General features: G+C 27.7%; 1 protein-coding gene across 1 annotated transcript; it reads left to right on the plus strand.

Moving 5' to 3' along the window:
* Nucleotides 1-500: 500 nt before the first annotated feature.
* On the plus strand, nt 501-13,288 carry LOC122516644 (CD63 antigen-like). Its single transcript, XM_043634620.1, has 6 exons — nt 501-640; nt 7,977-8,165; nt 8,392-8,562; nt 10,029-10,250; nt 10,502-10,563; nt 13,217-13,288. Exons 1-6 carry the CDS (start codon nt 578-580, stop codon nt 13,233-13,235), a joined length of 726 nt encoding a protein of 241 aa, XP_043490555.1. The 5' UTR covers nt 501-577; the 3' UTR covers nt 13,236-13,288.
* Nucleotides 13,289-15,320: the final 2,032 nt, after the last annotated feature.

A 15,320-nucleotide genomic window follows, 5' to 3' on the forward strand; every position in this document is an offset into this window, starting at 1 on the left:
CTTTTAAATTCTCAATCATTTAAACTTCGATTATTTTCAGATTCGACGTAAGAAGAAGAATCAAGGATAAATACAAAATTGTATTCTCGCGAGTTACGATTTTTCCTATGATCGATAAACCATAATCTATGAGGATGAACGCTAATGGGGAAAAAAAAAGAACGAAAAAATATTTGAAAAATATGAAATGGAAAAAAATCACCTACCGCTTGATACATCCTTGAGCGTGCGCCCAGGTAAATGGTGGTGGGGGGTTAAAAGAGTTGCGCGCGCATGCTGCCATCGTATTCTCGGGTAACACAACAAAAATACATAATTCTAGGCGACACTTCGTAACGAACGTTCGAAGGGGTAGTAACGTTCGATTCTTATTCGTACAAGATCGTTGATATAATTCAAAGAAATTTTCATAACGTTTTAAGTGTCAAATAAATCATTCACTTTATTTAATATAATTAAGGCGAAACGATAGAAAAAAACGAATAGATAATATATTTATATATATATCCGTATTAATATTTTCATATTTTTCGCGCCTAATCTAAAACAGAAAGTGAAATAAAAAGTGAAGGAAAAAATGGTGTCCGGCACTATGGCTTGCGTGAAATACCTGCTATTCCTTTTCAACTTGATATTCGCGGTGAGTAACGAGAACTAACGGTGTCATTGTACTCTCTCTCTATTTCTTTCTCTCTTTCTCTTTCTCTTTTATTATTGACGTTTTATAAAAAGAAAAAGAATTTATTTTGTATGCGTATGTGTGTGTGTGTAATCTTTATCTGTCACTCTCTTTCTTATTTACTTTTTCTTTTTTTTTTGTTATTAAATTTACATGTTATATTTAACGTAAGAAGAAATATCATCATATTCATGATGGGGGATTATCTTGTTACTCATTTGTTTATTTTATCGATTTTAAATAAGAAATAAATATTATGTGTGTGTGTACGTTAATATTATATTTATATATATATATTATAGAAATAATAGTATATTATATAGTATAAATATATTTTGTTGATAATTTTATGGTCAAGCTGGACTACGTTACTTCATCTGTAATATTTCGATTCGAATTTTTGAATTAAAATATTTTAGAAATTCAATATCTCCAATGAAAATTTATTCTTCTTATCGCATATTTTGTATTTCTTATTTTTCATTTATAAATCAACGAACTATACAGATTATATTCAGCGATATAATTATTTTTGTTTTTTTCTCGTTTTCCTTCTTTTCATTTTTTATTTTTACAGTCTGTAAGAGATAAAGAGAGAGATAAATCATATTTGGGGGGTGGGGTGGGGTGTTGAGGGAAAGGAAAGGAACGGTAAATAAAAAAATAAGTAAAACGAGAACACTTTTAATGTTGGTAATCATTCGTTTGTAAAAGTGTTTATTTCCCTTTTTCTTCGATTATTTTCTTCTTTTTCTTGTTTCTTTGCTTTTAAATCATTGCGTGACTCATTCATTCGTCGAAGGAAAAGTTTCTTCTCCACCGTTCGTCGTTAGCTTTCTTCTCTCCCGATAGGAAATGGACGAACCCATGAGAAATGGTTGGTTTGGTGTGGTGGGTTCCTGTCATGGTTGTGTGTGTAGTAGTCACTGAAGTGGAAAGAAACAAAAGGAAAGAACTTACAAGAAATGTGTAGGCTGCGTGTAACCACTATAATAATATAACTATATTGTATAATATAGTAATATTGTAACTTTAGTTGGTTACTAAAAATAACCGTGATGTTAAAAATTCATGATATTTTCGTATTTAAAAAAAAAAACATCTTCTTCTATCTTTGTTTTTTTAAGATTTTGTTTTATCTTATTTATTTATGTTCGATTAGAAACCATATTTTGATAATTTTATGATCAAGTTGTTGAACAGCATTCGAATACGAGAGAGAATTTGTATTCTTAATTATTAATCATATATCTCTTAGTATTTTTTTATTTCTATTTATATTTTATTTTATTTATATGTTTCTCATTTTATTTTGATTTTTTAAAGACACGTTCGTAATTTTATCAAATGAAACCGTATACGAACGCGAGGTATTATTTCGTTTTTTGATAATGCATTCGGTATCTTCATATTTTGATATATTTTATTTCATTTATTTCCATCATTTCAAGGGTTCAATGGGATCATTTAGTCGTTGAATTGAATTACGTACGAATAAAAGATCATTCCTTTTTTTACAATTTAATTACATTTTATTTCAAATTTCTTTCCTCTTAATGTGTGTGTGTGCGTGTGTTTTTATCTCTCTTTTTTGTCCTAATTCGTTTATTTCAATTTCTCGCGACCATTTGAATTCAATCGAATTACAATACGATAGAAAAATCATGAAAATAAATCAAATCAATTAGGAAACGCGTCCGATTGAATTTACGTACTCTTCGAAAGATAATAAAATTGAAATAAAAAAAAAAGAAAAAAAAAAGGAAAAAAAATAAGAACAATTCTATTCGATCGATAAAACAAAACGTTAATGAATAAAAAATGACAAAGGTTTCCTTTTCGGTTCTAATCGATGTCTCGTATATACATAAATTACATTTATATAGATGTGTTATACATAGTGTAAAGCATACGACATATATACGAAACGGAAAGAGAGAAAGATATACGAAGAAGAAGAAGAAGAAGAAGAAGGAGAAGAAGAAGAAAAAACAAATTATTCAATCGAGGTTACTTAAAACTCGATTTTTACCGATGATAATTGTTTTCTTTTTCCTTTCTCAAAAGGAAACCAGGTCAGAGTTTTTCGAACTCTGACGTTCGCTCGTACATTTAATATATTTATTAAATCCCCCTCTGTCTTCTCGTTTATTCCCACCCACCCCCTCCCCTCTGCAATCCCTCCTATTTTCCCGTTCGGGCAAATAACCCTCCACGATTGCTCCATCAATAATAGCTTTCTCTATCGTTTCAATCGATAAAATCGTTCTTTACTGCCAAACAGTAAATAGAAAAAAGAAAAAAAGGTACTTCGTGTAGTACAACAGTAAAGAATATTTTTATCGGATTTATCTTAGGTTACTTTTAAATAAATATATATATATATGGTACATGTTTTATAGTGGAATATAATGCAAGTTAATGTAACATTCGTGTACTTAACTTACTTAACTTACTTACTAACTTACTTACTTACTTACTTACTTACTTTACTTACATGAATGTCCCATTTTTTGTGTTCTTAAGATAAATGCGCATATTGAATATAAAAAGAAGAAAAATTATATGTTCAGTGTTTGAAGTATACGCTTTTATACAGGGTGAACTAACATAAGAGTTCCCAGGGTGATCTTTACAATCGGATTAATCGATATTATTTTTAAAATAACGTAAAAATATACTTTTGATTATATCTTGTGTGTGTTTCATGATATTATACGTTATCATCAACATAATTAAGCATTGGCATTAACAAATTTTTATAAACGCATAATAATAATATATTCAATATAACCTTACTTTTTCGGAGTTATATTTTGATTCCTTTATGTTTTGATAATTTGATTTAGGAATTAGGAATAAAATGTTCCGCAGACCTATCGCGAGAGTATAATTAATTTCTACTAATTAAAAATATACGATACACACACACACACACACGTTTCGTATTTTTAATCGAATTGTTTCAAAGAGTGAACATTTTATTTGTTCGAGTTTCCAAATTGTATATAAAACAAATAATATTTATTATGAGAAAAGTATATTTTTGTATAATCGTTAACGAATACATTATTTATTCCTTTTAGAAATGATTTCGATTTATTATGAAACATCCTGTATTACTTTAACGTGAAACGCCCGTTGTTTTTTTGTCCCAAATGTAAAAAGGGGAAATCAACTTATCGAAAGAGGAGAGTAATGTAATAAATATATGTATACCGGGTATAACAATAAATACCCAAAGAAATTGTCAATAAAAAATTCGTCACGCGTGTAAAAAAAAAAAGTAGTTTATGTCAACGCAAATCCTAAAATATTTATCTCTCTAACATCGAAAAGATGATAATGATCTCAAAAGTTAGTATTATTTCAAACGTGGTTAAATATTTGACTACATAAGTATATTTAATTTCATTCCAGCAAATAAAATAAACCATAACTGGAGAACTACACTTATCGGACCGTACTTGAAAGTGTACAACTCGGAAATAAAACATTTTTGTGCCTGTACGTTGACATAAGTTATGTTTATTTTTTCTTCTCTACGTACGGGCAATTCATTTCCAAAGTTTTACCCGCGTATTTTTATTAAATCTTTAAAAAAACACAAAAGAAAGTATTTTAAGGTCTAAGAATAATATTCAATTGGCTAACCTAAAATCCACGTTGTTTTATTTCTTTTTTATTTTTTTCTGTAAAAATAAATTAACCTAATAAATACATTTATGTTCATATGTCACAAACTGTTATTAAAATTAAAAGTATTTATATATATAAAGATAATTTAAAAAAAAAGTATTCATTCCTTGACAGACGTTAACAAAAATAAATATCAAACTTAAAATACCTAATTGATAAGTTTTCGTTGACGAACAGAAATCAACCACGTCGAAACGATTTATTTTATTTCTTTCTCTTTATAAATATTCCATTTCTCCGAGAATTCCCGTAAGGATTCCAAACTTTTGGCAGATAGTGTACAGGCAATGCCCGTCGTTTTCTGTCGAAGGGGGGTCAACTTCTCGAGAGAATAACACACATATATAAATATAGATGTGTTTATATATATATATACATGTGAGAATGTAGGGTTGTACGTAACCTCCGTTAGCCAAGCTTTGCAAACCATATAACGTTAGACGACATGTTTTGAACAAGTCAGAGGGAGAAAGTACGATAGCATCGATACCATTGTAACTAACGAAGTATTATGGCGTCATATTGAATCGACATTTTATATACTACCACTCGTCTTCACTATTACGATTTATATATCACGTATTATACTCTACCTTTTACGTTTCGTCAATATCCTACTACTACTATTACTTCTTCTTCCTTTTCTTCTTCTTCCTCTTCCTCTTCTTCTTCTTCTTCTTCTTCGTTTGTAGGTGTTAACTGTGTTCTTCTTATGATTGAATGTAAATGTATAAACGGAAGTATACGTCCGATAAATGTTTAGAATTAATGATTAACTTTCTTTGGATTTCTTTCCCTTTTTTAGACACTTCGATATCGTATAAATCTTTCTCGAAGGATTAACATTTTACTTTGTATCTTTTTTTATTCACGAATTGTTAACATAATTGTTCCGGTAATTACCAATGTAGGCTGTAAGTGTACCAAAAAATCAATCCAATTTATTTGATGATTCATTTTAATGATATAAATTGTTTCAATAGATAAAATATATTAATATCAATTTTGTTTTTATTTTTTTTTTCCATTTTTTTAGAGTACACTCTCGTAATTACCCTTCGGCACGAAATATTAATTCAATGTAATTGGATTAATAAATTTATAATTAGTTGTTAATATGTTGATAAGTTAAATTGATTTTTTTTTCTTATAATCGAATAATATTGTTTAGAATTAATTGAATACTCAAAGATAATTGTTAAATCATTTATCTCTAGGACATTGTTTATTAATTATTAAATAATTATTAATAAAAATCGTTCGAGCGTGTTAACGTTGATATGGCTTAAAAAAAGTATTATAAACAAAAAGGTTAAATTATAACGCGTCGTTCGGTTTTATACGTTTCATTTATTTCCTATAGGTTACATTTTCTAGAGAGAGTGTGTAAAATCGAGTGAAAGGAAACCATGAAAACTTATTCTTTTATTTATCTATTTCATTTCTTCCTTTTCGCAAGTAGATATTATCTGTTACATAAAAAATATATTTTCGGAACGTTTTTTTTACGAATGATCGAAATAATGGGAAATCAGGTAATGTTAGCAATTCCTCGGCATTGCCCTCAATGCAAAGCGATTTTGCTATTCTGTGTTCTTGGTTGTTCTGTGCTGTTGGTGTTCTATAGAATGCTTAAGTATTATATCCAATGCTTAGGAAAAGTCCGTAACAATTCTTCTGTTTCCTACGTTGTCAAAAAAAACGCTTTGCATTCAGGGCAATGTCGGGGAATTGCTAACATTACCTGAATTTCCACTATTCCGGTAACATATATATATAAATATTTATATAGAAAGTAATCGAAATAAAAAGTATATGTGTTTGTGTATTGTTCGTTTTATAATAGGAGCTTTAACGTGTTCTACCTTGCCCTCTTTCCTATAATATATATATATATATATATATACTATATGTATACAAATATACACACAACTTGTATAGCCTTGTCCCCAGACGAACACACGCCCTACTTACTTAACTCGTCTAACGGATAATTCTGTCCTTAATTAAAACCCTTTAGTGGGACGCACTCGTTTTATCTACATATCTGCATCTTCGTACGTTTTGTTTCCCCCTTAAAATCTTATTATTAAAGATTAAGATAGGTTAGGTACGATTATCTAAACTTTTACTATTAGAAAGGTACCATGATAATAATAATAATAATAATAATAGTAGTAATAATAATGGCGGTAAAAGAACTTTGTGATTGGTCGATCGTTTGGTATTTGATTTTAAGGTTAACTTTCATTTTCTTTTTCTTTTCTCTCTCCTTCGTCGTTTTATATCATAATAAAGTAGAAAGATAGAAATATTGTTTTTCCTTCCTATTACTTTTTTTCCTATTTTTATCGATCGATTCGATGCCACCCGAATCGATAACTAAATTCGTAATTCGTTCGCTTTGCCAGTGGTCGTTCTGTTTTTCGCGCGAAGATATGAATGATTACTTAGGTCGCACATGATCGATTTCACTATAGAGCTTGGTGATATGGTGGGGGGTGGGGGTGGTTTATAAGCAAGTACCAGAAACTATGTCTCATGGACGTGAAATAACTTTTAATTTGTCGAGGGACGAGCTAAATGTTTTTTTCAGCCGACAATTACAACAAATTATCTGGAAATATAAATCTTCTATGATTGAAAATAATTTTTTTCATTTAGAGAGAATATAATACAAGGACAAAAAATGAATCCCTTTCTCTTTTGTATATATATATATTATATTATATTATATAATATAAGTAGGTGTATTCAAGGTGCGTGTAAATCAAAGTAAGACAAAGCGTGTGGGTAGAATCTTTGTCAGCGTCTTTAAAGTAAACTCTACCTACGACTGTCAGATATGCTATTACATACGTAGAAATATATAAGGTGGCTGAATATTTTTTTATTTTCTTTTTTTTATTTTTTCGACAAAACTTATCAATATATTTTACCATTTGGAATAGAAAAATTGATATATCAACAACATTTTTAATAAATACTTCAAGAGAAATAATATAAATTATTACCTTTCTAATTGTTTTCTGTTTTTATCTTCAATTATGCAATATATATTTTACAAATATTTTATATAATAATACCCAGTATCTCTCTAGCATAATATATACTAACATAAACATATAACTATTAACTTTCATATTATTACGTTTCTATCTTCATATATGGAATATTTATTTTACAGACACTCTATATAAAATTACCTATTGATATTGTATTCGTTTTATTTCCCTTCTCTCTTTCTCTCTCTCTTTTATCTCAGATATTGCTAATAATGTCTTCGTAGGAACGTCTTTATTTGGTTAAAGTTCAACGACTGCTGAAGTTGCAGTCTCGATCGATATCTTCAATGAATTATTAATGAATAACGACAAAGATAGAGACAACATCGAGCTTTTACTATCCTTACGAATCTTTGTTTCCATTTAATCATGAAAATTAATTGATTCTTAACTTTATCCTATCCTACGAAACATCTTCTTCTTCAGCATCATCATCATCATCATCATCTTCTTCTTCTTCTTCTTCTTCTTCTTCTTCTTCTTCTTCTACATTTAAAATAAGTTTACTAATGAAAATAAATTTATTGTTGCAGATAAGCGGTATCGTCTTCATCTCCGTAGGCGCAGTAATTCTGGTAGTTTATCGCGGTTACAACAATTTCGTCGACAGCTGGTTCTTCGCTGCACCTATCTTAATGATAATAGTTGGCATTATAGTTTCTCTGGTGGCTTTCTTCGGTTGTTGCGGCGCAGTAAAAGAAAATCATTGCATGTTGATAACTGTAAGCACTTGTTCCTTTTTGTTTGTTTTCTTTTTTTTTCTTTTTCGTTTATTTGAAAACAAAATAAAACAGAGATAATTAATTTACCGTTATTTGCGGCGCCATTTTTACAATTTTGCCATATTACATTTTATCGAAACCTATATCTTACATTTTTTTATTATTATTATTATTATTATTATTATTATTATTATTATTATTACTATTACTATTCTTCTTTTTTCAGTACTCGGTCTTCTTGATGATTATTTTCGCACTCGAATTGGGTGCAGGTATCTCAGGATATGTAATGCGTAGCGAAGTAGATTCGATGTTGCATAATCGTTTGAATGAAACATTTTACCAATACAAAAGCGATGAGAGCATTCGTAAATCTTGGGATGTAATGCAATACGACGTAAGTGTATTTTAATACTAAACAGACATAAATAGTCTTTTTATAATATCAATCATTATAGGTGTTTTTTTCCGTACACTGGCACATTATACTCGACATTTCTTAGAATCGTATTTAATTTCACAGTCTTGTTTTTTTAAAAACAAAAAAGTTTGGTTTTTTTTTTCCTGACTGATATAAAACTTTTAGTACATTCATTAAAAGTTTCTATAGTTTTTTTTTCTACAAAGTAATTGATTTTCGTAGAAAGAAATTCATCTTTGTCGGCCATTTTGTTCGTAAAAGAAAATAAAATACTGAAATTGAAAAAAAGAATTTTCCATTTTTTCGAATTATAAATACGTACAAATACGAATATAATTATTATTGATGAATAGATAGAAATATTCATGTCTCATTTGTATCGTAAAAGAGAAGAAGAAACAAAATGGCTACGTGATTGAGAAGGATAAGATTTTTTGAATTTTTCTATAAATTATTGTAAAAAATAGATGTAAATATTCGCTTTGTAAATTCTAGATCGATATATTCTTCATCTTTTTTTCCTTAGTATGTTAGATTATTGCATACTATATGATACGTGAATATACGACTCGTATATTACTACGTCTATGTATTTCTCATAACCTTACCCACGTAGCAACTTACACGTATCGTATCTATCTTTATTTGTACGTAGCTCACATTAATGATACTATATGCAAAGATCCTTGAATATTTGCTAGCATACTGAGTTTCTTATACGTCTAATAATTCTTCCTTGTCCTTAGCCTTTCCTATAAAATATCTAAAAAAAAATGATCATCTGTTTATATTCATTACAAAGTATTAAAAAATTCTTTTATATATATATTGTATTCAAAGAAACTATCCACACTACGTGTATATATTGTTTTAAATATTGTTTTGCTTGTGATATTTAAGCTCGATCGATTACTATGGTAAAGTAAACTTAATATAAATCTGGTATTTACGCGAAGTGTGTTATACACTGGGTCATGTTATATATAAGTATAATGTATAAATGTATAGAGTGTCTCGTTTGAATCACCTTTTATGTTATCTCTGGTTGGATGTTAATAATAATATAACAATCATAATCATTTATTTTTCTACAAAAAAAAAATATATATATATATATATATATTTTATTCAATCGAATCTTATATTTTTATCGAAATAACTTGGAAAATTCAAATAGGACACCATATACATATATTACTTACACAATATATACATCTTCACCGGTGAAAGGAAAATTGTGTAAGAATCGTTGGAATCAATTACTAAACATATTTCCGCTATTAAATACGGGTTAATCGTAAACAACATCAACAACAACAACAATAATAATAATAATCGAAATATGTAGTCCATGATCATATTCAAATTACGAATATAATTATTTTTCTTGCGTGATACCTTTGTAATAAATGTATTCATTGATTTTCTACATTATTTTCTAGTTACAATGCTGTGGTATAAGAAGTCCAGCGGATTGGGCCACCAATGGTTACATAGATAACGCTGTACCGAATTCTTGTTGTACGGAAATTTCAACCGAAGAAAAATGTGATTCTAATTCGATTTATTCCAATGCCGATGGGTGTATGCCTAAATTAGAAAAAACCATTAAATACAATTCTTTAGCATTGGCATCCGTCGGTGTAGGGATCGCTCTTACTCAGGTAATTAACAATTGATATTTCATTTAATTTTTAATTAAATCATATTTTTGTTTATTATGCAAAAATAAAGAACAATCAATTTAATACGAGAGACACGCACTGAATATGCAATTGCGATTATAAATCGTATAACAGGATAACATTGGAATTAAAAATGTTATTAAAACATAAGCTTCGTACGAGTTTTTGTTAAAAAGAAAAACAACCCCGGAAAAAAATTATTAATATTCATTTTTATTTATTGATTTCAGTTGATCGGAGTAACCTTTGCGTGCTGTTTGGCTCGCTCGATTCGTCGCGAGTATGAGACTGTGTAAGCTGACAGACACAAATATTAAATTGCAACATGCCTAACATGCACTTCTTTTTTTTTTTTATTATATATATATATAAATACTGTTCTGTTACACACTAGTTACATCACCCTTACATCTTTGTTATGTTAATTATATATAACTTACAATTCTCGGTGCACAATTCACATATCTCAAGAGTGTATTTTTTTTTTTCCTTTTTATTGCTTATCTTACTGACCACACTTTGCGTTGAATACTCTTATCTCTCTCTAAAAACAAAAACAAAAAATAGGGCTTGATCAATGAAAAATACATATTGGACGTATTATGGTATTGGTATACTAAATACAAAATCGATACTATTTTTGGTATTTAGGCTTTCTCTATAATCGTGTAAAAGTCTTTTTAATATGTTTTATATAAACATATATGTATATATGTTCCCATAATTATGAAAGTGATCTAAATCAAAATTACAAAAAAAAAATGAGTTAATCAGTTATTTCACACCACATTACTTTAAACTCAATTAATTCAATGTAATTTTCACGATATTGTCAAAAATGAATTATTAGATAGTGTTTGTTATTTCAATATTATATAGAATTCATTTAATGTTTAAATGTAATCCTTTAAATATCTTGAAACAAGAGATATATATATGACTTAGACACCACTTTCATAATTATGAGCACATATATAAACATTCTTACATTAAACTTACCAACACATAAAGACTTTATATGTATATTACTGTAATAATCTACTATCACTATCGCAACACACACATTGTTTTTTTGTAAATCCTATTATATAAATTTGCACTCTGTGTAGGTAACTATATGTTATACATACGTAATACCTAATCGTATATAACTTCAGCTTTGTAATATTGTTATAGCCGAGCCATGGATAATAACACGATTCGAAAAGTGGCATATAATATAATTATTGACCGGCACAAATTATTTCAATATTTGTTAAGAGCATTATGTAAAATGTGTAAACTTTAATCAAATGATCATCGTTTATATTATCTTATTAGCAAGACTATATTTTAATAGTGTTCACTCGTGCCAACCAACCTTTTCGAGTTCGAATATTATGTTTAACAAAAGGAAAAGAAGAAGAAGAAAAAAAAAAGGAACGATTCAATTAATTATTAAAATTTTCTAAGAAGTTTTTTTTTTAAAGAAGTCTCTTGGCTAAGCAAATATTCGTCTTAAGGAATAGCTTTGACGATGATAAACGATGACAAAAGATATATCGTCATCTATTATTATTATTTTTTTTTATTTTTTTTTTTTTTTTTTTTTTATTTCTTCTTACACTCATCAAAAAATATAATTCTAAATTTAAAGAGCGAGACAAGCGCAATTTATGTTAAAAAACAAAAGCTTCTCTTATTTCTGTATATTCGTATGAATATATTATAATACATGTTATTATTTATTAGGGCTCCATTGTAATAATGCTAGTCTTATTTGGATTTCATTGTTTATTAAACATTGATGATTATGTAAGTACTCGAGAAAACTGTACAGTTTCAAATGTATCTGTGATTTTGAAAATCATGATTATTAAGCAAATTAATTATTTCTTGATACATTTAGTTTGTTTTAATACGAACGAAAGAAGATTTCTTTTCTTTTTTATGTTTTTTTTTTTTTTTCTTTTTTTAGATTAACAGATATATATCATGTCGCCCCCCCCCCTCCTCTTTGTCTACACGAATATTAAACAAGTATAATAGATTTTAGGACGAATATTCATATATTGATATACCGTTTGATATATGGTCAAATATATATGCGTAAACTACAGTTGTAAGAATTAATATTTATCTATTATTAAGATGTTCTGTTGTTTATTACGGTGTAAAGTTTACGTAGTGTTATAATTATAATTAATAGCCATATATATATATATATATATATATATATATATATATATATTTATAGAATATACAGGGTGTCCTGTAACAGATGATACGAACGAGCCGTGAATGATTCTACGAGAAAAATTAAATTGAAAATGTAGAATCGAATTTGTGTGTATGAAACTTTATTTTGGAGAAAAAAAATGAATTTGAAAATTTGTTTAATACGTATGCACTTGAATGAGCTTGCAAGCCTGGAAATTAAGAAACTTGTTCGATCAGCGTAAGAATATAGAACCAATATTAGAAATATCGTCAATGAACAAATTCTTTTTTGATGAGTGGAGGATTTTCAATTTAGCTTTTTATATACTCATTCCTTGTTCGCAATTGTATCACCAGTTATAGGACACCCTGTATATTACAACATCAGATTCAAATTACTATTTTATCTTTAATACTTTGTAGAGAGAACACACACACACACATATATATATATATATATATATATATGTATGAAGAATTAATTAACGAAAAATATTTTCTACATAGTGCAGGTAAAATAATACAGAACAAAGTCAATGCCAATTATATTCATTGTTATAAAACGAAAGGTCTGACGACTTTGGACAATGCTGGTAATACAAATTTCGCTTAAAATTACGTTTTTCATCAATGGAATGTTTGCTTTTTATATGTTACCGCTTAATCGATATGCAATGCACTTATGTTAATCAATTAATGTATCTCTAAAAAAAGAAAATCTAGTGACGTAATATTTTTACTTACAGCGAAACCACAGCGCACTGATCTGCCATCAGTTAAGGGGCATTTTTCATAATATTGTTCATCATACATTGGCAGAAAATATCTTTATATTTCCATTGCGAATATGATCCATTTTTATTATCGTGCTTGAAACAAAACCAAAAAAAATGTATAGCAAAGAGGAATGATGTTTTTAAAAAAAATAATTGTGTTAAAACAATACATTTACTATACGCGTAAAAATATACGTAGGAGAGAACATATATATATATATATATATATATATCTCTTGAAAAGATTTTTAATCGTCGAAGTACTATTTTCTGATTTCTCTTTTTTATGAAATAATTTTCTAAAAAAAAAAAAAAGAATAGGATGATTTACTGCCATTACATGCCAAAAATGCCAGAGTGAGCACAGCGACTATAAAAGAATGAAAAAAAAAATATATATATATATATATATATACACAATCTTACTCTCTTATTTTCTTTTTATGTAGAATACTATGAGATCATCGTAATGGAGCAAAAAAAAAGTAAAATAAAAAAAAAATATATAAAAAGATGAATTATAAAAAGCGTTTGAAAGAAAAGAGAAAAGAAAAGGAAAGAAAAAAGACAATGACAAATTAATGCAATTTAACGTGCCATATGTTTCGCAGCTATGATATAAAAATAATAATTGAAAGAAACAAAAAGAGAAAAAAAAAAAGAAACTTTTTTTCATCTACGTAAAATATGTCTTCGCTCCTTGTAGAAGCATAGTTATTCTTCAACATTCTATAGTAAATGTGAGCTACTTAATCATACTACTCGCGATAACTTAACTACCACATCATTCCTCTTTAATTTATTATAATACGTGAAAAGAAACAATGAGCTATTTTTGCCTAATCTTCCCTCCAAACGGTGCAGCGTGGATCGATGATTATCTGAGATTTACTTGCAGAAAAAAAACAAGCTTGTGTTCTAGTATTCATTATTATGCAAAATAGCTTATTGATTCTACTGTATTTAAATACGAATCATCTAAAACACGACATACATTCTATGTGTGTCTTCTCGATAAGTAAAAGAAAGGAATTATTTCTTTTTTTTTTTTAAACAATTTATTTATTTAAATATAGTTATCAAATGTTGCAGCAGTCTTTACTTGTACCAAACACGTAATAATATCGTATTTATTCTATAAATGTGCGTACTTTTATTCGTAAACGATAAAGTATAGTAAGGTATATATATATATATATATGTATACTTCATATATATGTATAAAAAACAATATGTATATACATATAAGCAATGCATATGCAATATTTCCTCCTTCGTATCAACGCTTAACGCGCAAATGAACAAGCATCTATGTATCTTGATATTTTTAAGACAATTTCAATGAAATATTAAAATGATTATTAACATTTCCAATTTATCAATAATCAAATCCTTCGTGTCATTAAATATTAAAATATTCTGTACCACATGTTCTATGCCGTTAGGATTGTATTATTAAAAAAAAAAAGAAAGAAGACTTAAAATTGTTACCCTTAATATGCATTCTTATATGGTAAATTGATATAATATTGATCGTTAATATAAAAGAAAAGATCCTTTACATCGAGTCAATTTAGTGAATCAAAGTACTTGCAACCGATATCATGATATTGTTCTATTATTTCTTTAAGTTTTTTAACTATTGAAGAGAATAAGTTGAAACTAGGGCAGTTATTGTTAACGACAAGTTATGTTAATGATAATAATAATAATGATGATGATATATACGTATGGTACTTGAAATTTGCTACAATATTCTTTCACTCAATTGAAAAATCATTATAATATATAATTATTTAAATGTAATGGTACAACGATAAAGAAAGAAAGAAAGAAAGAGGTGTAAAAAGATTTTAAATGATATTTATATCATGTATGTATGTATGTTTTAAAATGCACTCTGATAGTATTTAATATGCAAAAACTTAAAATAAATATAAATGAAACATTAATAGAAATAATTTGTAGTCACACACATGATATTATAAACTAACTAGCTAACAATAAGAGATATATATATAATTAAATATATATGATTTAAAGTGTGCCTAACATATAGAAAGAGAGAAGACAT

The sequence above is a fragment of the Polistes fuscatus genome, unplaced genomic scaffold (assembly GCF_010416935.1).
Source record: "Polistes fuscatus isolate 324 unplaced genomic scaffold, CU_Pfus_HIC Scaffold2, whole genome shotgun sequence".
Lineage (NCBI taxonomy): Eukaryota > Metazoa > Arthropoda > Insecta > Hymenoptera > Vespidae > Polistes > Polistes fuscatus.